Here is a 21,415-nt window from a genome sequence, read left to right on the forward strand (position 1 = left end):
TAACAGTTAAAGTGTGATAGGTGAATCTAACATATTAAAAGAGTTCTATAGCATCTGTTCAGAAAAGATTATATACTATACAAAATATTGAAGCCCTACAAAACCATTTTTTCAGTGCCTTTTCAAATGAGAAGAATCCTATTCAGCACGCTTCTCCTCCTCAGGTGGTTCACACTGAGCAAGCTTTGCTTCAGTTTTTTATATTCTTCTACAATAGCTTCATATTTCTGTTTCATTTCTGCCAATTCTAAGAGAAGCAAAGAGAAGCAGCTCTATTTCTGGATTTGCTAGGGTAGGAGCTCCTAAGTGATGCTTTAAAAAATCCAAAGCACGATCAGGTTTCTCTGGTTCTTCATACAAGGCTCCCAAAGCCTAGGTCAGCGTGCCCAGCACCCCCGACTTCTCCAAGTACCTCCGGGAAGTCGGCAGCTTTGTAACGGGCCATAGGGACAGCAGCAGCGGCGTATCTGGCGCCCGACACCGTGACGCTAAACTACAGTTTCTACAGTTGTGGAATGGAGATAATAACAGTACCTGTCTCCTAGTGTTGTTATGAGGATCAAATCAGATAATGTGTGTAAATAAATTAACTCGCCCTGGCACAGTGTAAACAGCTGCTGTAACCCTCCTCTTTCACCTTCCTCATGCTTATTCTATTCCGTACTGTCTGTGACATCGCCCTAAATATTGGGGCCAAATGCCCGTTTGATCTGGGTCTCTCCCTCCTTTCGCCTGACAGCGCACACCGTAGGCACCAGTAAAATGTCCTATTTTGTTCCTTGCGTCTTCCAAGGCAAAAAAAGTAAATTTCAGAGTGTGTCCTCCTCCTAGCGCCAGAGCAGAGAACTACAACAAAGGTAGTTCTAGAAGAGCAGCTGGGTCAAAACACGGCGCGCACAAGGAACCTCCGTGCTCTTCCTTTCGAACACGGGGCACAGGATTTCTTTGCTCTTGTCTACTGCTGAAACTGCTAATAAAGTTTGATTCAAATAGATGAGCGTCCAGTCCCTACTATCCCCTCATGAGCTTCTTCCGCCCGCAACACAAATTCTGAGCACCGCCCCAGAAGCGCGTGGGACTGAGGGGCGGGATCGGAAGTTAGGTCACCCCTCCCCGGGGTGAAAGGTTAGCGGAAGTGTTCCGCTTTCCTTTCCCCCGAAGACTGGGTAGGCTGCTGCCGGTGAGTCGAGGTTTGGTGGGGTTTTTCAATCCGCAGCCATCCGCGGCCGGGGGTCGAGTTGCGGAGCGGTCCCGGGCGCGTTCCGTTCCTAGGTCTCTGGCGGTTTCGAGACGGGTACTGTGCTGCGAGCGGAGTCCGCGGGCGGCCCGGGCCAAGACGGCAGTGAGCAGTCTGAAGTTCTGGGCCCGAGATTTGGGCTTGCGGGCAGGGGTCAGTCCAGCGGGTCTTTGGGTTTACGGGTATCCGAGCGGCCCCTACTTTTTGTTGTCTGCAGGAATGGGCAAGTTTATGAAACCCGGGAAAGTGGTGCTGGTCCTGGCCGGACGCTACTCCGGTCGCAAAGCCGTCATCGTGAAGGTACCAGCCTCACGGGCCTCTACGTCCTTGCATCTCGGGGACCAGGCCAGCTGCGGAGGACGGGCAGGGTTGGAATTCAAGACCTACTTTTGGGGCAGTAGCCATTGAGCATGTTGGGATAGTGGTGACTGCGTGACGGCTTTTGAAAGACGAAAATACAAAATAAAAACAAATGCTAGTTGAATTGGGCACCTAACACGTAACGCGCTCTCCACCAAAGAGACTTTAAATAATAGTAATAGCGGCCAACATTTATTGAACGCCTGCTACGTGCCTACCACTACTTCCTCCCTTACAGGTCCTTGTAGTGTCTGTCAGGGATTCCTTTCTACTGCTAAGGCATAGAGGCGTTCAGTAATTTAACCTTAGCGCAAACAGGTAGTGGATGGTTCCCCTGGGATTTTGTAAGAAGAGAAATTGCTTTTAGTCAAACGGTCACTTAGCATATTTTAGCTCTTCTCTATTGGTCTCCTATCTATGGTTTTGTAGGCTGTTAACTATTGTTGCTTTTACATCTCTTGCTTCTTTCCAGATTCTTCCTGGTGGCAATAAACACCATCCTGTTGCTCTTTGGGCATCTAGCATAGCATTGTGTGGGTTTTCTCCTTACAGTAGTGGGTCTGGGAGACCTGGGGGAGTGGGAGGGGTTGTTTTTCTGTACATGCCCCATGTCTAGCACGGGGGTTAAATAGACCCCCAGTTAATAACAAATGTAATTCTTGTTCATTTAGAACATTGATGATGGCACGTCAGACCGCCCCTACAGCCATGCTCTGGTGGCTGGAATTGACCGCTATCCTCGAAAAGTGACAGCTGCCATGGGAAAGAAGAAAATCGCCAAGAGATCGAAGATCAAATCTTTTGTGAAAGTTTATAACTACAATCACCTCATGCCCACAAGGTGAGCCTTTCAAGAATGGGAATGGAAGTGATTTTATTATTTTTTTCTCTCTGCCCTGCTGAACAAGGAGACAATCTTGCAGCCATTCCAGTGCCAGGACAGGACATCATTTTCAGTTTATAAACTGGCCATGGTTTCTAGACTTGCATCTTCAAATGTTGGGTAAAGATTGTTAGGTTTGTATTCCATCCACAGTAAATACAGGGATAGGGTCTGGTCTGCCCTCTTCCACCTTCAAAGATAATTACTATAGACTCAAAAATGGTTGTTGAATAAGTGAAAGCAGAAATTTTTCACCAAAAGTGGTTGGTGAAAGCAGACCTCTCCCAATTAATTTCACTCAGCTGCTGGGCCCTTTGGTCCTGGTCTCTTCACTGTTTTCTGCAGCATATGCACTGTCTTGGTAGAAGGGTTATAAAGAAGTACAAGAATTGAGAGAGTCCTGAACAATAATTGCCATAATTCAGCAGCTTGTGACTTAAGGTTCATTAATGGGACTGCATTTACTCTTCGTTTACCGACCTAAGTGTGGAGCTGTTTCTCTGGTGCCAGGAGGCAGTGAGATGGAGGCAGCTAGCCGCCCAGCTTTTGCGTTATAATGAGGCTGGCTCTGCATTGGCAGAACTTGAACAACACTAAGTAAAATGACTCCATGTAGAAAGCTAAGCTAGCTACCATGTGAAAGTAAAGAAGGACTTATTTGACATTCTCGGCTAGAAAAATAGAGTACTTACAGAAAATTGAGAGTGAAATGTGAAAATTTTCTATGGCTTGAATCCATGTAAATGAGTGTTAAAACTGGGGATTTTCAAAGAATCTCATCAAAACTTCAGCATAGCCTCTAACTATTGTTCTCACGGAGTCAGACCCTGACACCCCAGTGTCCCAGGAAGACCTGGGTTGTGTGTAAGTCATGGCGGTGTGTGGGCTGATCCTTCCTCTCCACTATTATCTCCAGGTACTCTGTGGATATCCCCTTAGACAAAACTGTTGTCAACAAGGACGTCTTCAGAGACCCTGCTCTTAAACGCAAGGCCCGACGGGAGGCCAAGGTCAAGTTTGAAGAGAGGTAAGTAGGCTTTGGTGGTGGATGTTGGGATGTGCTTTCACTATTCCCCATGAAAAGAATTTTGTCTTTCTGTTCCTCTTCATTGGTGTTCTTTTTTTTTTTTTTCCCCCTTCTAGGTACAAGACGGGCAAGAATAAGTGGTTCTTCCAGAAGCTTCGGTTTTAAATGGTTTCTTTTGTTTTGGTCATTAAAAAGAAAAAAACCTGTGTCTGCCTGCTGCATGTATTATCAGAGTGGGAAAAGGAGAACGTTCATAGGATAAGAGACACTGGGTGGTGGATGAGGGGCTGTGGGACAATATAAAAGTTAAATCTGGGGCCAGCCCGGTGGCGCACTGCTACAGTGCCCCGCTTGGGAGCGCGGCGGCGCTCCCGCCGAGGGGTCGGATCCCACATACAGACCGGCCGCTCACTGGCTGAGCGAGGTGTGGGCGCAACACCGAGGGTTGCGATCCCGTTGCCGGTCCCGGTCCGGTACGGGCACGACACTGAGGGTTGAGGGTTGCGATCCGTTGCCGGTCACGAAAAAAGACAAAAAGGAAAAAATTTAAAAAAAATAAAAGTTAGGGCCGGCCTGGTGGCGCACTGCTACAGTGCACCGCTTGGGAAGCGTGGCAGCGCTCCCGCCCGAGGGTTCGGATCCCACATACAGACCGGCCGCTCACTGGCTGAGCGAGGTGTGGGCGCAACACCGAGGGTTGCGATCCCGTTGCCGGTCCCGGTCCTGTACGGGCGCAACACTGAGGGTTGCGATCCGTTGCCGGTCACGAAAAAACACAAAAAGGGAAAATAAATAAATAAATAAAAGTTAAATCTGGTTTTGCGAGACTTAGCAGTACTTCTGTCCTTGGCCTGATTTCCAGTAATAATTTAGCTGCCCTCAATGGATAAGTGTGAACTACTGAACTGTTATTTATTTATTTTATTTAAAAAGATGACCAGTAAGGTGATCTTAACCCTTGACTTGGAGTTGTCAGCACCACGCTCTCCCAAGTGAGCCAACCAGCCATCCCTATATAGAGATCTGAACCCGTGGCTTTGGTGTTTCGGCACCACACTCTCCCGGGTGAGCCACGGGCCGGCCCTGAACTATTTAAAAGAGCTATACCTGACATTTTTAGGTAAGGTTATTTTTCCCTGTGCAGAATTGTTCAGCATTTCTGGCTTTCACCCATTACATACCAGGAGAACTTGAGCTACACCTCCCCTCTCCCTTGTGACGGCCAAAAGCCCCTGAGTAGGGACCAGGCACCAGTTGTCATTTCTAGTAAGTTTGCTGGTGCTGCTGGTATCCAGATCACCCTGGAGAACTGCTCTGGATGATAGGGATGGATGCCAATGGTGAAGGCCTGAGCCCAGAACAACCATGCAGTGGGGCAAGGGAAAGCTCCCCAAATGGCCTTACTGGCAGCAGGAAAGACATCTGGCCCTTATAATTTGGCACTTCACTCTCATTGTATGCTTAACTGTGGCCCTGTTTCACTAAGGAAATAGGCTCTCCAGCTGAACCAGTTCTAAGTCACTAGCTGAAACTAGGATTCAAACAGTCTGGTTTGTCAGGCCTGGTACTTGACCCCACACTTCCACCTGGGACAGAGGTACAGGGAAGGGGTTGAGAGAATGGGGTTGGTAAGTAATTTAACACTGGAAAAAACCCTGTAATAGGTGAGAGTATTAAGAAACAAAATACTATGTGCTGTGCTATATGTAATTTGATTCAAATCTATTTACTTGTAAGTATTAGGGTCTCCATTGAGACAGACTCCTGTTGAATAGCTTGCCTACTCAGGGTCACAAAAATGGAACTAAATTTAAACCCTCCTTTGAAAATTTAGCAAGTTCTTTCCATTCTGTCTGAAGGTCTAAATTCAAATACTGTTAAAATCAGGTTTAGATACATGCTTCACTCAGCATTATGATTTTGGACAAGTTCCTAAATCTGCCTCAGTTTTCTTATCTGAAAAATGGAGAAAATAGAACCAGCTTCAAGGAGTTTTGAAAAATTAATTCATGTAAAACAGTGGTGTTGAGCACACAAAACAGCTCTCAATGCTGGCTGTTACTGCAGCTTTGTGAGCTTGAGCGATGGGCTCTATCTGTCCTGGTTGCATTTCTCACTCAATAATTGTATCAATGTTTGCTTATGCCCAGCATCATTCTAGGCTCTACAGAAAACACCCATTAACAAAACAGTTCCTACCAGTGTGTCTGTGCTGGAATTGACTGAGAATGGTTGGGGCCAGCATGCAGTTTGCGTTTGCTGAGAGGTAGCTTCCCCTGAGGCCTCATTGCTGGGTGGAGTTGATTTCTAAGACCAGGAAGTCTCCTCCCAGGGGTGGGGAAGCCCCGGCTGGGGGCGTGTGGCCACCAGAGGGCAGGGTTTCCACTGAAACGAAAGTGGAAGGAAAGAGCTGTGTGCGGGAACTTCAGAAGTGTATTCCGGGCCCTGCTGGAGTTGTGGGGGAGACCAAAGCCCCTTAGAGGGTACAAGCAAGAGTTAAGTTGTAGTCAACTCTGCTGCTTTGTGCCCAGCTCTGAAGCCTCAGTTCTTGGCAAACGGACCCCAGACCCATGTCGGTGACCTGCGATGCTGTAAGTGAGGAGGGGGTGGGGATGGGGAGAAGGAGAGGAGCACTTCTCTTGGCTGGGAACCTGCGGGTATCTCAGAGCCTGGCAGCCAAGCCCCTCCCTGCCCATTTCTTAGACCTGCTGAAGAGCTGAGTAGAAATACAGGGTTGGGATTATCTCTCCCCTGTGGAGGTGGTCCTCTAACCTCTTGCTCTTAAGTCAGAATTCTCTTATAACCTGCACCACAGGAGCTTGTGAATTCCTTGTGTGAATGTGAGTTTTTCTGTAGAGAGTTTGCATGAGATACTGAAAGGGTTCTGTGACTAAAATAAGAATTGCTCTAATGAGCCACACACCCTATCCCCTGAGATCTTCCTCCCCCAAATTCTCCCCCTTCTTATATTTCCATCTCAACTTAACTTTGTGCCCTCTCCAGGGTCAGGAAGAAGTGTTCCTCTGCTGAGAACTAACCTCTCTGTCTGCTGGGGTCCACCCCTTCCTGACTCACGAATGCCCCTATTCATGCTAGACTAAGTTGTGTGAGAACTAGTGTCCTGTTTAGCCTGTTCACTGTGCCTAGCACAGTGCCTGGCACGCAGTAGGCACTCAATGAATCTTGCTCTTTTTCCAGTTTTTTCAGCCTTTCCCTCCCTGATACTACTCCATCTGTTACAAATACACAGATATCTCACTTTGAAATTTTTCACTTGCCCCTCAAATGTAGTAAGAAAGACCACAGGTTCTGGAACCAGCCTGCCTGGTTTCACATCCTGGTTTGTTCAATTGTGTGGCCCTGGGCAGATCCTTAGTCTTTCCAAAGTTTGCAGTCTAGATCCCATTTCCTCATCTATAAGATGGGAATGATATTAACACTTCCTCAGAAGAATACCTACCTGCAAAAATTAAATGATAGAGATTATGCTATAAAATTATACTTCAGGAATTAAACTAGATAATCCATAACTTAATACAGTAAAAACTTAGTCCACTCTCTAGTACTTACTGAGCACTCAATACGTATCCATTATTGTTAATGTTATTATTATTTTTTTTTCACCACTTGGATTGGACTTTATTTATTTTATTTTATATTTTTTTAATTTTATTTTGTCGATATACAATGTGGTTGATTATTGTGTCCCATTACTGAAACCTCCCTCCCGCCTCCCTCTCCCGTTAATGTTATTATTGCCAGTCTTTTCAGAAACCCAGTTCCCTGGGACAATCTTGATCCACTCCCACTTCACTCCTACCTCTCTGCTAAAACTGCTCTTTTAAAATGGCTTTATAAGGTCTGGCCAGTTAGCTCAGTTGGTTAGAGTACAGCTTTATAGCATAGAGGTCACAGGTTTGGATCCCCATGTCAGGCGCCAGAGGTCTTAAAAAAAGGCCTTCACATACCCAAAAGAAAACAAAGGAAAGAAGGTGGGTTCAAAAAATTGTGTATATCTATACAGACAGATTTTTTTGCCTGCTGGCCAGTATGGGGATCTGAACCCTCAACCTTAGGGTTACGACACCGCGGTCTAACCAACTGAGCTAACCAGCCATCCCCTGTATTTTTTTAATCACACTAAATTCATAATAGACAAGCTCTGTTAACATTTTTCTGTCTGTTTTCCGAGAATTTGTAATTCATTTTTATGGATTAATATCCTTATGAATTAAAAAATTTTAAGTAAAAAAAATATGGATCATATTTTACATACAGTCTTATATTTTGCTTTTTTTTGCTTATTGTGAGGATTTTTCCACATTGTTAAAAACCTATGAGAGTTACCATAAAGAAACCCTAAGTATTCCAACAGCAGAGCACATTATTCAGGAATTTAAAGATATATTCTCAGAACAGCATGTAAAAGCTCTTAAATGCTTCTCTCTGGTACCCTCAGTCATGGCACACCTCAAATTCAATATGTCAGAAGAACACCAAGCTGACATGTATGGAAGTGACTTACCCAATCCTGACATGCTCTCTGTGGAGCTTCATTGTTGGAGAATCAGATGGAAACACAGAGGGAAAGAAATACAGCTTCTGTGCACCATTTGTGAAGCCCTCCATCTGCCTGACATCAAGTTTTTTCCTAATGTCTATGTATTGCCGAAGGTCCTATGTATTCTTCCTGTGGTGAAGGTTGAAAATGAGCGCTATGAAAATAGACAAAAACATCTCAAAGCATACTTGAGAATACTTTAACAGACCAAAGGTCAAGTAACTTGGCTTTGCTAAACATAAATTTTTTTTTTTTTTTTTTAAAGATGACCAGTAAGGGGATCTCAACCCTTGGCTTGGTGTTGTCAGCACCACGCTCACCCAGTGAGCTAACCAGCCATCCCTATATAGGGATCCGAACCCGTGGCCTTGGTGTTGTCAGCACCGCACTCTCCTGAGTGAACCACAGGCTGGCCCCTTCAATAATATATTTTAATTGTTACATAATATTTTATCATATTTATTTAGCTATTCCTCTTTTGTTGGACATGCACATTTTTTTTCTGTTGTAAACAAAACTAAAATAATAGCCCTTGCACATAAACTTCTGACTATTTCCTTCTGAGGAGTAGGACTGTTTCTTCATTGCCAAATCCAAATGCCCACCAGGTTGCTAAATCTCAGTGGTCATTCTCACTCCTCATGGCGGTCGGCTTGGCAGCAGCCCCTGCACAGCTGCTGGCTCCTGCTACTTTCCTCCCCATTCCACTCCTCCCTCTTCTCCTTGGCTGGCTCTTTCCTGTTTTCCTGACCTCCTAGTGTTGGATGGTCCAGAAATCAGCCCTTGGACCTCCTTTCTGTCTACAAACTCTCCCTTGTGGATTTCATTTAATTTTGTAACTTTAAATATCTTCTCTGCCTGGACAAATCCCAGATTTATATTGCCGGCCTAAACCTCTTCCCTGAATGTGAGATCAATAGAAGCAACTGCCACAACACATTTCTACTGGGGTATCTTCATATAGAGGCACTTAATGCCTAACCTGGTCAAAACAAAGCCCTAATCTTCTGTCCCAAATCTCTTCCACCCACAATCTTCCTCTTTGCAGCAAATGTCTCTTCTTCTTTTCAGTTGCTCAGGCCGAAAAGCTTGGCGTCATCCCACATTCTTCCTTTCTTCCACATCCTTCTTTCAATCAGTCAGCAACTTCAGTCAGTCTAGACTGTCACTGCTCTTCACCACCTCCACTGTTACCATCCGGTCCAAACCATCACCGTCACTCACCTGGATGCCGTAATAGCCTCTTAAGTGGTCTCCCTGCTTGTGCCCTTTCTCCACATCAGTTTATTCACGCAACAGCCGAGTAATCCCATTAAAACTTAAGCCTGCCTATGGCTTCCCATCTCACATCAGTTAAAGGCCCTGCACAGTCTGACCCCAGTCCCTCTCTAGCTTCATCTGCAGCCACTCTCCCCTTATACCCTCTGTGCTCCAGCCTTGTCGGCCTCCTTCCTCTTCCTCAAATACACCTGACAGGCTCCCACCTCAGGGCCTTTGATCTTGCTATTCTGTCTGCATAGAACTTCCTCCCAGATGTACACATGGATTGTTCCTTCATCACCTTCAAGTATGTGATCAGATATCATCTCACAGAGGCCTCCTCTGATCTCCCCATTTATTTATTTATTTATTTATTTTTGTCCTTTTTGAGACCGGCCGCACCGCGCTCAGCCAGTGAGCGCTGTGAGCGCACTGTTCATCCCTACATAGGATCCAAACCCGCGGCGGGAGTGCTGCTGCGCTCCCAGCGCCGCACTCTCCCGAGTGCGCCACGGGCTTGGCCCATAATCTCCCCATTTAAAACTGCACCCCAACACTCTCTGTCCTCCCTTTCCTGTTTTGTTTTTGTCCATATCACTTACTACTGACAAAGTGTAGATTTTACTTGTTCATTCTATTATCTGACTCATTCTAAAACTTCCACAAGGAAGTTTTGTCTGTTTTGTGCACTGCTGCACCCCTAGAGCTCAGAACGGGGCCTGGCACATAGTAGACGCTCAGTAGCTGTGACTTGTTGAATGAGAAGTGAGCAGTGGCCTTCTCATAGCCCTGCTTTTCTTACACCTGTTTCATCTCCCCTCCTTTGTGCCTGTGACACCAGCCCTAGCACTGCTTATCTCTGACCAGGCTTTCTCTTTCTTCTCTGCATTCCTTTGTCTCTCCTGACCCGAGACTAAATATCCTCGAAGACTACATTTTTTTTTTTTTTTTTTCTTTTGTCTTTTTTCCGTGTCCGGCAACGGATCGCAACCCTCAGTGTCGCCCCCGTACCGGACCGGGGACCGGCAACGGGATCGCAACCCTCGGTGTTGCTCCCGCGCCTCGCTCAGCCAGTGAGCGGGAACCGGCCTGCATGTGGGATCCAAACCCTCGGGCAGGAGCGCCGCCGCGCCTCCCAAGCGGCACACTATCCAGTGCGCCACCGGGCCGGCCCGACATTTTTAAGGCTCTGTCCTTCAAAGAGCTCATCCATCCTCTAGGCCTGTGACCATCACTGCATGCTGCTCCAACCAAGAGTGCTGTCCACCACGTCCTGTCCCTGACCCTATGTGTCTTCAATGGCCTGCTCTGCCTTTGTAGGTCTAATCATCACCCCAAACACAAATCTCTAAAATGACCTCATTGCACCTTGCCAATTTCTTTGTCTTTAGAAAAAGCAATGTAGTATCAAGTTGTCTTTGGAGATAAAAAGATTTGGGTTTGACTGATTTGGGCTCATTAGTTACCCTCGATGAACCTCAGGTTCCTCATTAATAAGATGGGGATTATTAAAATAGAAAGCATTGGTTAGAGTGCTGCCTTGTAACACTAAGGTCAAGGGTTTTGGATCCCCTTACTGGCCAGCTGCCAAAAAAATTAATAAAATTTACTTATATTTTCACGGCTGGCTAGTGTGAGGATCCGAACCCTTGACCTTGGTGTTATCAGCACCACACTCTCCCAAGTGAGCTAGCCGGCCAGCCCCCAGCCAGCCTTAAAATGGAAGACATTTAACTTAGCACTTATTATGTGCCAAGCACCACTGTTCTGAACAAAATTATATATAAGTGGAAATTGCTATTATGCGCATTTTAAAGATGAGGAAATTAAGGCACAGAGAGTTAAACAACTTACCCATGGTCTTAAGAGAGGCTGGATGTATGCCCAGGAGTTTTGGCTCCAGGGTTTGTGCTCTTAACAGTTATGCTAAACTGCCTCCTAATACTCCCATGATGAACATAAATAGCATGCGATTTTATCTTATGGGGTAGTTAGTTAGGTTCTTTTTTTTTTTTTTAAAGATGACCGGTAAGGGGATCTCAACCCTTGGCTTGGTGTTGTCAGCACCACGCTCAGCCAGTGAGCCAACCGGCTATCCCTATATAGGATCTGAACCCGCGGCCTTGGTGCTATCAGCACCACACTCTACCGAGTGAGCCACAGGCCGGCCCAATTAGTTAGGTTCTAAACTCAAGTAAGGCAGAGAAATGTATGTATTCAAAATTAAGTTGAAATCCATTAAGTCACCCCTAAAGTTGCCATAATTTACAATCTCTCAATGAGCTCAGTATAGAACAGATCACAATTTTTTCAGTTGACCACCTAAGTTGGTTTGCATGTAGGAACCATGTTGTCATGTTATGTAAATAAACAGCATGTACAGTTGAATTCAAGTAAGTGACTACTATTAGCCTGTGTTGTTCTTAGAAGGTTCTTTGAGAGAGACGTTTCAGTGGGGAGCTGGGGATAGGAGGTGGTTTTGTGATATTTGAGTGAGATGGAGTCTGACTGTGCCTGGCACATAGCAGGCCCTCAGTAACCACTGGCACGCTTCCCTTACTTGCTGGGTCAGTGGCATTATACAAGGGTTCTTCAAAAAGTTCGTGGAAAAATAGATTTGAAAGATAATATGGATCTTTCCATGAACTTTTTTTTTTTTTTGCCGTTGGCCAGTACGGGGATCTGAACCTTGACCTTTGTGTTATAACACCACGCTCTACCAAGATAACTAAGATAAGGTAACTAAGATAACCGGCCAGCCCCCGTGAACTTTTTGAAGTGCCCTCATACAAAACTCTGGGACACCGAGGTCTGAAACCTTGGTGTTGTGTCCGTCTTGTCCCCCTCTATCTCCTTAATGCAAAACTCCATGAGAGTCTTGAGGCTTCTCCTCGTGAAATGCACTCATCTGCACATGTTGCTTCTGTGGTCACTGCTGGAAGCCAGGGTTAGCTCCTGTCTCATTGTTCAGAATTCTTCTTCTTTATTTATTTATTTTTGGCAGCTGGCCAGTACGGGGATCCGAACCCTGGACTTTGGTGTTAGTACCACACTCTCCCAAGTGAACTAAACGGCCAGCCCTCCTCAGTCAGAACTAGAGCCACAGAGTCTGGATTTGTTTTCCTCACTCCAAGGTTCCTGTTCCAGTCCTGCCTTCACTTCCAGACTGATCTGTTTTAAACACCGCTTCTGTCACCTCCTTCTCCCTGTCGGGTATCTTCACTAGTTCCCCATCTGAACTCCCAGGCTTGAACTGTTGATTAAGAAATTCTGTTGAAGGGCCAGCCCGGTGGCGCACTGCTACAGTGCGCCTCTTGGGAGCGCGGTGGCGCTCCCGCCGAGGGTTCGGATCCCACATACAGACCGGTTCCCGCTCACTGGCTGAGCGAGGGGCAGGCGCAGCACCGAGGGTTGCGATCCCGTTGCCGGTCCCGGTCCGGTGCGGGTGCGACACTGAGGGTTGCGGTCCATTGCCGGACACGAAAAAAGACAAAAAAAAAAAGGAAAAAAAAATAATTAAAAAAAAAAGAAATTCTGTTGAAGGCCTGGCCAATTAGCTCAGTTGGTTAGAGCATGGTGCTAATAGCACGAAGGCCAAGGGTTCTATCCTTATACCGACCAGCCACCCAAAAAAAAGAAGTTATTAAGCTATCGATTATAAATATTAAGTACCATCGCCCATTACTAGACTTTCAAAAACTATGTGCAATGAGGTCAAGATTTAAAGCAGAAGTACTGTGAGTATAGATACAGACTGAGGACTGAATCCAGCCCCCTAATGTATTTAATTTTTCATATTTTTAAATTTGTTTTTTTGTGTGTGTGTTTTTGGAGACTGGCAGGTACAGGGATTGAATCCTGGATCTCGGTGTTATCAGCATCATACATATATTTTATAAATAGAGGTGTCTTTTTCAAATAAAAATCCAGATTTCTGATTTCCCTTAAAATTGGGAAGGTATAAAATTGGTGTTTTATAAAATACCAATTAAAAAGGTATAAAATTGGAACAAATTCCCATGGGGAAAAACTGGGTTAGAGCTGAGAAGAAGTTGCTCACTTGAGCAAGGACTTACTCTCTCCAGTTTGTCAGAGTCCCCACAACTCCCTATTTTATTATATGGCTCCTTTGACTCACTGATGTCATCTAACTGGCCCTTAAAGGCACTGAGTTTGCAACCTCCAATTTACAGAAATATAAACAACTAGGGACCTTTTTCACTATTCATAAACCAGCATAAGTTGGTGAAGCTCGAGTTTTTCTCTGCTTAAAATAAAACAAACTCACACTGAATTTCTTCAATGCCGTCTAGAACACGCTCCCATCTTGCCATTCATTCATTCATTCAACACACCTGTTTTGTGCCAGGGACTCTGCTGGACCCTGGGGATGCAGAGACAAGTAGAGCAGAGTCCCGTCTTCCCAAGTGAGCTCACATTTCTCTGAGCTGACCTTATTTATCAGGTTTCCTAACCACAGGATGAATTCTGCCATGGAGCTGTCTGCTTCTTCCCACAAACAAAGGTGCATTTATTTGTATCCCTGTTGTCATTTCCCTGCCTATGTTGTCAGCTCTCCCTGGATCCACTCCAAGTCACACCCAGCCTGACAGGCTGCTTGGTACAGTGGAAAGTGTGGCAGTGAAAGGAAAGCTAGGAGATGGCTAAGTTACTTCCCCACTCTGGGCTTGATTTCTTCCCTGTAAAGCACAGGTTAGCAGGGTGGGGACTGGAGTCAGACGTACCAGGGCCAAATGACTTTGGGCAAGTCAGTTAATCTCTCTAAACTTTAGTTTCTTCATCTGTAAACTAAGGATAAGAGGGTTTCTATCTTATAGGGCTGTTGTGAGAATTGATGTAATCCATACAAAGGGCCTAGCACAGTGCCTGGCATATAGTAAGTACTTAGTAAGTGTTAGCTAATAATATTATGCCATTTTGCAACTCTAAGCCCCCATTCTTCCTGGAGGCCTCCCTAGTTGTGTTAACCCCTGTGGGACTATCCCTCCTCCAAACACCAACACCCGATGCATTTCATGATCAGTCATGTGACCACATACTGTCTTGGGTATTGTTTTGTATAGGCCTGGGGACTGGTCCCTTATCTTCCACTGCCCTGTGTCAGTGCCCAGCACCTCATAGCAGGAGCTCAATCAGTGCCGATTAAGCTCTAGATTTGCAGGAACAGACCAGCCATGGCTGCTACAAAGCCTCCTGCCCTTCCCAGAGCAGCTGAAATGAGGCCAGCCCAGCTGTGGGTGGAGTGGGCCAGGACCAGCCCAGGGCAGTGTAGAGGGGTTGGGTTGTTCTTGGGCTGAGCATCAACTCTTCTTAGAGAATCCAGAATAGGCGCATCTTCTCCTGGGCTCATTTATCCTCTGGAAAGGCAGGTAGAAATCTGGTTGTTCCCTTCTGCACTAATAGGCCCTCCGCGCCCTTCAGGAGGAGCAGGCCAAACTAAGGATGAGACTGCAGGAGCTGCAGGAGCTGAAAAAGATGCTCAGGGACTCCCCCAAAGACAAGGTAAGGTGGGAGACAGGATATGGTTTCATAGAAAAGAGCTGGAGAGTTCTTAGTTGTACTCCTGGCCCTGTCACTTCCTTGCTGTGTGACCTTGAATATGGTACTTGAACTCTCCGGATCTTGGTTTTCTCGTCTTTAGAGATACTCTTTAGAGATACCTACCTCCCAGGCTCGTGTGAGGACAAACTAAGGTCTTGTATGTAAAGTGCCCACTATGGGCCTGAGCTGACTTCATCCACTGAGTAACCTAGCTCTTCTCTCAGTAAATGTATTCAGTCCTGGCACTTAGCATCAACCGAATGGAATTGGGGGTGCTCCTGGGAGGGAGCGGGGAACTCCCCTACTCTTGAGTGCTGTATCTGCCTCCCCTTCCCCACCTCCAGGTTTCATTCTCAGGGCCTGAGGTCCCCTTGGTATTCCGAGGACACACTCAGCAGGGCAGGGAAGTGCCCAAGTCTTTGGTTTCCAACCTGCGGATCTGCTGCCCTCTGCCTGGAGGCTCTGCTCTGATTACCTTTGATGACCCCAAAGGTAAGTTCCTGTGGGAGTCTGAGGAGAAAGGCTGGGAGGCTTCACAGTACTGAGCCTGTCATCCCACCACCCAGTGGCTGAGCAGGTGCTGCAGCAAAAGGAGCATAAGATTGACATGGAAGAGTGCCGGCTGCGGGTGCAGGTCCAGCCCTTGGAGCTACCCATGGTGACCACCATCCAGGTGACAGAATGGCAGTGTGCTGGGACATGCAAAGGGTACATACACCTGGGCATGGGGAAGTGGGGCTGCGCCTGAGACCACTCCCTCCTGTCTCCCCCTAGGTGGCCAGCCAGATGAGTGGCCACAGGGTGTTGGTCAGTGGTTTTCCAGCTGGACTCAGGCTGAGTGAGGAGGAGCTGCTCGACAAGCTGGAGATCTTCTTTGGCAAGGCTAAGAACGGGGGTGGTGATGTGGAGATTCGGGAACTGCTGCAAGGGAGTGTCATGCTGGGCTTTGCTACAGACAAAGGTGATGGCCCTGTGGGGCCTCCTGCAAGGGAGATTAGGGTATGAGGTGCATGAGGCCACAGGAAAGGACAGGGCTTGATGCTAAAGGTCCACCCCTCCCTGTTCCCCACAGTGGCCCAGAACCTGTGCCAGATTGGTGAGTTCAGAGTGCCACTGGGTGGGCAGCAAGTCCCTCTGAGAGTCTCTCCCTACATGAGTGGGGATATCCAGAAGGCTGAGGTAAGTGGGAAGATGGAGAATGGGGGCCAATCCAGGTAACCCTTCTGTCTGCCAGAAACTTGCCCAAGGATCAGAGCTGCCAAACCCCACTGACCTACCCACCCCAGCCTCTCCAGGCCCCCTCACCCCTCCCATACTCCCATGGGGCACTGTCTGCACCCCACCCCCCACCCCCAGCCCTTTACTCCAATGAGCCTTTGCCATCTCTTGGCTCCTTCTCTAGATCAGCTTCCAGCTAGTGCCCAGCTCAGTGCTGGTGCTCAACATTCCTGATGTCCTGGATGGCCCAGAGCTGCATGACATCTTGGAGATCCACTTCCAGAAGCCCACCCGTGGGGGTGGGGAGGTGGCTGCCCTGACTGTTGTGCCCCCAGGACAGCAGGGCCTGGCAGTCTTCACCTCCGAGTCAGGCTAGGGGACCACCCTTCTCATCACCCCACCTGTCTGCCAGGGTTCTCAAGTTGGGCTGGAGTTGGTGCACGAGTGTAAGGGATCTTTATGCCCACCAACAGGGGGCAGGGATTCCAGGCTTCAAAATGCTGCCCAAGAACAGTAAAAGTGCCTGTATGACATGATGTCCTTCCTTATTTCATTCATGAAAGAAAACTTGATTTCTGCATGGAAGGAGGCTGTGGGGGAGGGAAGAAACCCTGGCCTTCCACGAGCTCACCTTCCCCTCCACTCTCAGAGGCAGGATCCAGGGTTTGGCTTTTTATTGACACAAACACAAAGGCAGCTGTGGTAATGGGGTGGGGGGTACACAAAAGCAGAAATCGCACTTCACATGTTTAGGCCTCATTTAGACAATGAAGAGGCTGAGCCTGTTCCCCCACCTCCCACTGGCAATGGCTGTGGCAGTAACCCTCCCTAATCCCAGCTCAGCAGGCAGAAGGGGTTACATCCCCACTCCAGGAAGTCCCCACTTTGGTTCCAGCAGCCCAGGAACTACCTACCCCCCTCTTTATTCCCCTGCTCCATCTCCCCACCCATGTAAACAAAGTTTGGGGATGAGTTTGAAAAGCTGCCTCCCTTGCTCTGAGAAGGCAGTGGGGCCTCCCTTGACTGCAAGGGGAATGTGCATCGATTTTTACTTTGGTCCCAGAACAAGAAACAGGCAGAACTGCCTCTCAGAGCTCCGGCTGGTAAATGGCACACTTATCTGCGAGGCTGAGAAAGCTCTCCGCCTCTTTCTCCTCAACCACCGACAGAGACAGGACATGGCATGGACCACAGTGAGGGCAGCTGCTTTTGCCCTGACCTCAGGGCTAGGGGCTGCCCCCACCCTCACTGGCATATACACAGATTTTTGGCAGTGTTGTGGGACTGGGGAAGAGTAAAACCCCAGGTCCACCAAAACAAGGAAGGCACTGGGGAGTACAGGGGTGGAGAAGGAGGTGGGACACAGAGACCCCCTCCCCCCCCGACCGGCATGGGTTTTCCATTGCTAAGGCACTGAGAACAAATCCAGAGAACTCAGTGAAGGGGGTGAAGGTGTGTGGCTCTGTATCCCTCCCAGAGCCATGACCTAGGGGAGTAGGTCTGATTCCTGCCCTTGTAAGAGGCAACCTTGGTTAATGGCAGAAAAGCAGGTGGAAGAAGCCCAATTGTGCTTAAGAAGCTGGAGACAGAACAAGATTGGGGACTAGTCAAGCCCAGAGGTGGGTGCTGGTCAGCCCGGGCTGAAGGGACACTAGGGAGAGACAGGTACATGCTCAATTCACACAGATTGGCCCCATTTCCTGAGCTGACATTTCAATTCTTTGGGGAGGTGTTAGAACAGGGGCGGGAGGGAAGACAAGGCTGAGACGGAAGTACACAGAGCAGGATGGGGAGGGACTGGCTAACCTTGGCACAAAAGCAGCACAGCAGGCCCAGGGAAAGGGTGGGGGCAGGAAGCAGGCGGCCTGCCTCTGACCCTCCCTGTCCCCTTGGCAAGGCCCAGACATCCAAGTGGTCACTTCCCAACCTCTTCTAAGAGCAGGAAGTGGGAGGGGGCAGCCCTGACCAAAGAGAAAGAATGGGACAGGGAGCAGTCATCACCACAGAGACCTTCAGGGGAGGGAGGGCAGAGCATCATGACAGAGGCTGAAATCGGAGTCTGATGGTCAGCAGAACAGGGCTTCCCAACCTCTCTCTTCCCAGGTCTCAAGGTCCCACAGCCCCACACCCTAGTTCTTGTCTGGCCCAGGAACCAGGAGGACCTTGCCCACATTCTTCTTCTCCTGCATCTGCTTCATGGCATCAGCCACCTAGAGAGAAAGAGAAGACTCTGCACCCAATGCTATCCGGCCCCCATCCAATAAGAGCCAGTAGAAAGGAGGCAGCCCTCCTCATCCCCAGGAATCTTCCCCTGGGAACCCCGGCCTTCATGAACTCTACCCAGGCTCTCCCTGCAAAGTCACCGCACTCACCTTCTCAAAGGGCCAGACCGAGTCAATGTGGGGTTTGATGTGGCCCTGGTTGTACAGAGCCAGGAGGCGGGCAACCACACTACTGATCAGCTCCACCTCACCATCCAGACAGCCCAGGTGGAAGCCACACACAGCCCGGTTGGCCTGCAGCAGCTGCAGAGCTGTCACACTGAACTGGTTCCACCATGTACGAGCCAGGGCCATCAGATTCCGCTTAGGGCCTGTCAGCAGGTTGGCCATTCCTGAGGGACAAGTGACAGCCTGTGAATCCAGGGTCGGCCTGTGGCTCACTGGGTAGAGTGCGGTGCAGATAACACCAAGGCCACGGGTTCGGATCCCATATAGGGATGGCCGGTTTGCTCACTGGATGAGCGTGGTGCTGACAGCCTGTGAATCCAGGTGCCCGGCACATCCTTGTATGTCTGAATCCATGCTTGTCTGCTCCCCGTGGTCCCTTGCAATTATCTGCATCATTGCCAGGGAGCGACAGTCAGGATAATCCCCAACATGCTGGTTACCAGGCCCAGACCAACTCCAGCTGATTCAAAAAGTGCTCTAATCTTTTTTTGTTTATTTTTTCTGTGAAATACTTTTTTAAATGAAAATGCTTCTTGCCCAAGAAGCCCAGGGAGGAAGGACAGAAGGAAAGCAGACTGGTTGATCAGGAATAATCCCCAAACAGGAGCACAGACAGAATACTGAACTTAGTATGACTCAAATGAAAAGTTGTGACAAGGGCCGGCCCGGTGGCGCACTGCTACCGGTGCGGTACGGGCGCGACACTGAGGGTTGCGGTCCGTTGCCGGACACGAAAAAAGACAAAAAAAAGGAAAAAAAAAAGTTGTGACAAACCATGAAAGTAGCTGGCACACAGGNACTGAGGGTTGCGGTCCGTTGCCGGACACGAAAAAAGACAAAAAAAGGAAAAAAAAAAGTTGTGACAAACCATGAAAGTAGCTGGCACGCAGCAGGCAGCAATCTGAATGCTATGTAGTGACAAACAGGATCTTTTCTAATCCTGATGCTCTCTACAGAGCACCTATATTCAGAGCACCTGTACACACAGCACTAACATACAGGAACTTTCCTAACCCTGATGCTCTCTACAGAGCACCTGTATTCAGAGCACTAATATACCAGACTGTTCCTAACCTTGATGCTGTATACAGAGCACCCAAGTCCCCGACTTTTCTTCGTTCAAAAGCCATGGGCCCCTATATCCCACCCCTTAGACTCCCCTGCCCCTAACATTCTCTCTCCATCCCCACTAACTCACCATAGGTGATGACTTTGCCCATGGGTTTGAGGAGGTTATAGCCCTTGGCAGTATCTGACCCGCCCAGGGGGTCCATGACGATGTCCACTCCTGTAACAGCAGGGGAACCCAGGAACAGCATTAAGATCCACAGATCAGGAGACCCCTCCCTGTCCTGTGCCACCCTACCTCCTCCCATACTCTGCCCCGCACCTTTGGGAGAGATCTTCTTGATCTCATCCACGTAGTCAGTTGTGTGGTAGTCAATGGGGTGCGTGACCCCATTCTCCCTCAGTGTCTCATGCTTGCTGGCTGAGGCTGTTCCGAACACTGTCACATTCTCCACTGTACGGCACAGCTGCACGGCTGCCATCCCCACACCCCCTGCAGCAAGACACCCATGTGTAGGAGCTATGGGGTTACCCAGCCACAACTCTCCATTCTAGCTTCCCAAGGACCCAGCCTGTCACCTTCATTTGCCTTAGGGTCATATGGGGACCCATGTCCAATCTTCATGATTGAGAACTAGGGGGAGGGGAAGACACACTGCTAAGGATAGCACACCAGTCTGGACCTGGTGCCTTAATGTTACCATGGCAACTACAGTGCAGAAGCCTCTGGGCACCACAGGCCAAGGCAGCCTGCCTGTTGTTGCCATGATCAACAATCCAGACAGGCTGCAGAGAGGGGCCTGGAAGGAAATCTGGGTCGGGTAAGGAGGGGGTATAAGGGGAGGGGACCTGTCACCTGCAGCCATGTGTACCAAAACGCTGTGGCCAGGCCGTAGGTTGCCAAAGTCAAAGAGGACCATGTAGGCTGTGATGTAATTGACCAGCAAGGCAGCAGCTTCTTCAAATGTCATGGCCTCAGGCATCAGGAATGTGTGGGCTGAGGGCACAGTCACCTCCTCCTGCCACATCCCCGATCGGTTCAATACCATCACCCGGTCCCCTGCCTTGAAGAATGGAAGAGACAAAGTACAGTAGAAGCAGCAGTAGCAGTGATGGTAATAATAATAATCACATCATCAACAGCAATAGCAACTTATCTTTATTAAGTGTCTACTGAGGGCCAGGCCCTATTCCAAGTGCTTTACATATGAGAGGATCTTCAAAAAGTTCATGGAAAGATTTGTATTGTCTGTTTAAAAAAAAAAAATTTTTTTTTTTTTTACGTGTGGCTGGCCATAGGGGGATCCAAACCCTTGACATTAGTGTTATAATACCGTGTTCTAACCCACTGAGCTAACCAGCCAGCCCTATATTATCTTTTAATTCTATTTTTCCATGAACTTTTTGAAGTACCCTCATATTAATCTTACAACCCGCCATTGTGTAAGATCCCTGCATGCAAGAAGCTTACAGTTAGGGCAGGATGAAGTGTTACTGAAGAGATCAAACAGCTTTGGTTACAAAAATGGGTTCCATGTTTACTGACAGTGTGACCTTAGGCAAAATAAAAATTATTTAACCATTTTGAGCCCCCGTTTTCTTATCTGTAGATTAGGGCAGTTATGAGCATTAAACGGAAAAGAATCATCCAGTGATTTTTCTTTTTTTAAAGATGACTGGTAAGGGGAGCTTAACCCTTGACTTGGTGTTATCAGCATCACATTCTCCCAAGTGAGCCACAGGCCAGTCCATTCAGTGATTTTTTTTTTTTTTTTTTTTTTTTAAAAAA

The 21,415-nt window shown here is 47.9% G+C and overlaps 3 protein-coding genes and 1 pseudogene across 3 annotated transcripts; 2 read left to right on the forward strand and 2 right to left on the reverse strand.

The window, feature by feature from the left end:
• Nucleotides 1-133: 133 nt before the first annotated feature.
• LOC103589860 lies at nucleotides 134-445 on the reverse strand (annotated as a pseudogene).
• Nucleotides 446-1,142: 697 nt separating this feature from the next.
• On the forward strand, nucleotides 1,143-3,713 carry RPL27 (ribosomal protein L27). Its single transcript, XM_008571913.1, has 5 exons — nucleotides 1,143-1,180; nucleotides 1,455-1,537; nucleotides 2,269-2,438; nucleotides 3,397-3,507; nucleotides 3,624-3,713. The coding sequence occupies exons 2-5, from the start codon at nucleotides 1,457-1,459 to the stop codon at nucleotides 3,670-3,672; spliced, it is 411 nt and encodes a 136-aa protein (XP_008570135.1). The 5' UTR covers nucleotides 1,143-1,180; nucleotides 1,455-1,456; the 3' UTR covers nucleotides 3,673-3,713.
• Nucleotides 3,714-5,960: 2,247 nt separating this feature from the next.
• Nucleotides 5,961-16,644, forward strand: IFI35 (interferon-induced protein 35). The gene is made up of 7 exons (XM_008571914.1): nucleotides 5,961-6,098; nucleotides 14,753-14,851; nucleotides 15,235-15,382; nucleotides 15,457-15,563; nucleotides 15,665-15,851; nucleotides 15,963-16,069; nucleotides 16,293-16,644. Exons 1-7 carry the CDS (start codon nucleotides 6,078-6,080, stop codon nucleotides 16,482-16,484), a joined length of 861 nt encoding a protein of 286 aa, XP_008570136.1. The 5' UTR covers nucleotides 5,961-6,077; the 3' UTR covers nucleotides 16,485-16,644.
• Nucleotides 16,645-16,765: 121 nt separating this feature from the next.
• Nucleotides 16,766-21,188, reverse strand: VAT1 (vesicle amine transport 1). The gene is made up of 6 exons (XM_008571915.1): nucleotides 21,098-21,188; nucleotides 20,483-20,690; nucleotides 19,949-20,119; nucleotides 19,757-19,846; nucleotides 18,481-18,722; nucleotides 16,766-18,318 (listed from the first exon to the last, which is right to left on the reverse strand). The coding sequence occupies exons 2-6, from the start codon at nucleotides 20,673-20,675 to the stop codon at nucleotides 18,238-18,240; spliced, it is 777 nt and encodes a 258-aa protein (XP_008570137.1). The 5' UTR covers nucleotides 20,676-20,690; nucleotides 21,098-21,188; the 3' UTR covers nucleotides 16,766-18,237.
• Between the last annotated feature and the right edge of the window lie 227 nt (nucleotides 21,189-21,415).

Source organism: Galeopterus variegatus, unplaced genomic scaffold, assembly GCF_000696425.1.
Source record: "Galeopterus variegatus unplaced genomic scaffold, G_variegatus-3.0.2 Scaffold733, whole genome shotgun sequence".
Classification (NCBI taxonomy): domain Eukaryota; kingdom Metazoa; phylum Chordata; class Mammalia; order Dermoptera; family Cynocephalidae; genus Galeopterus; species Galeopterus variegatus.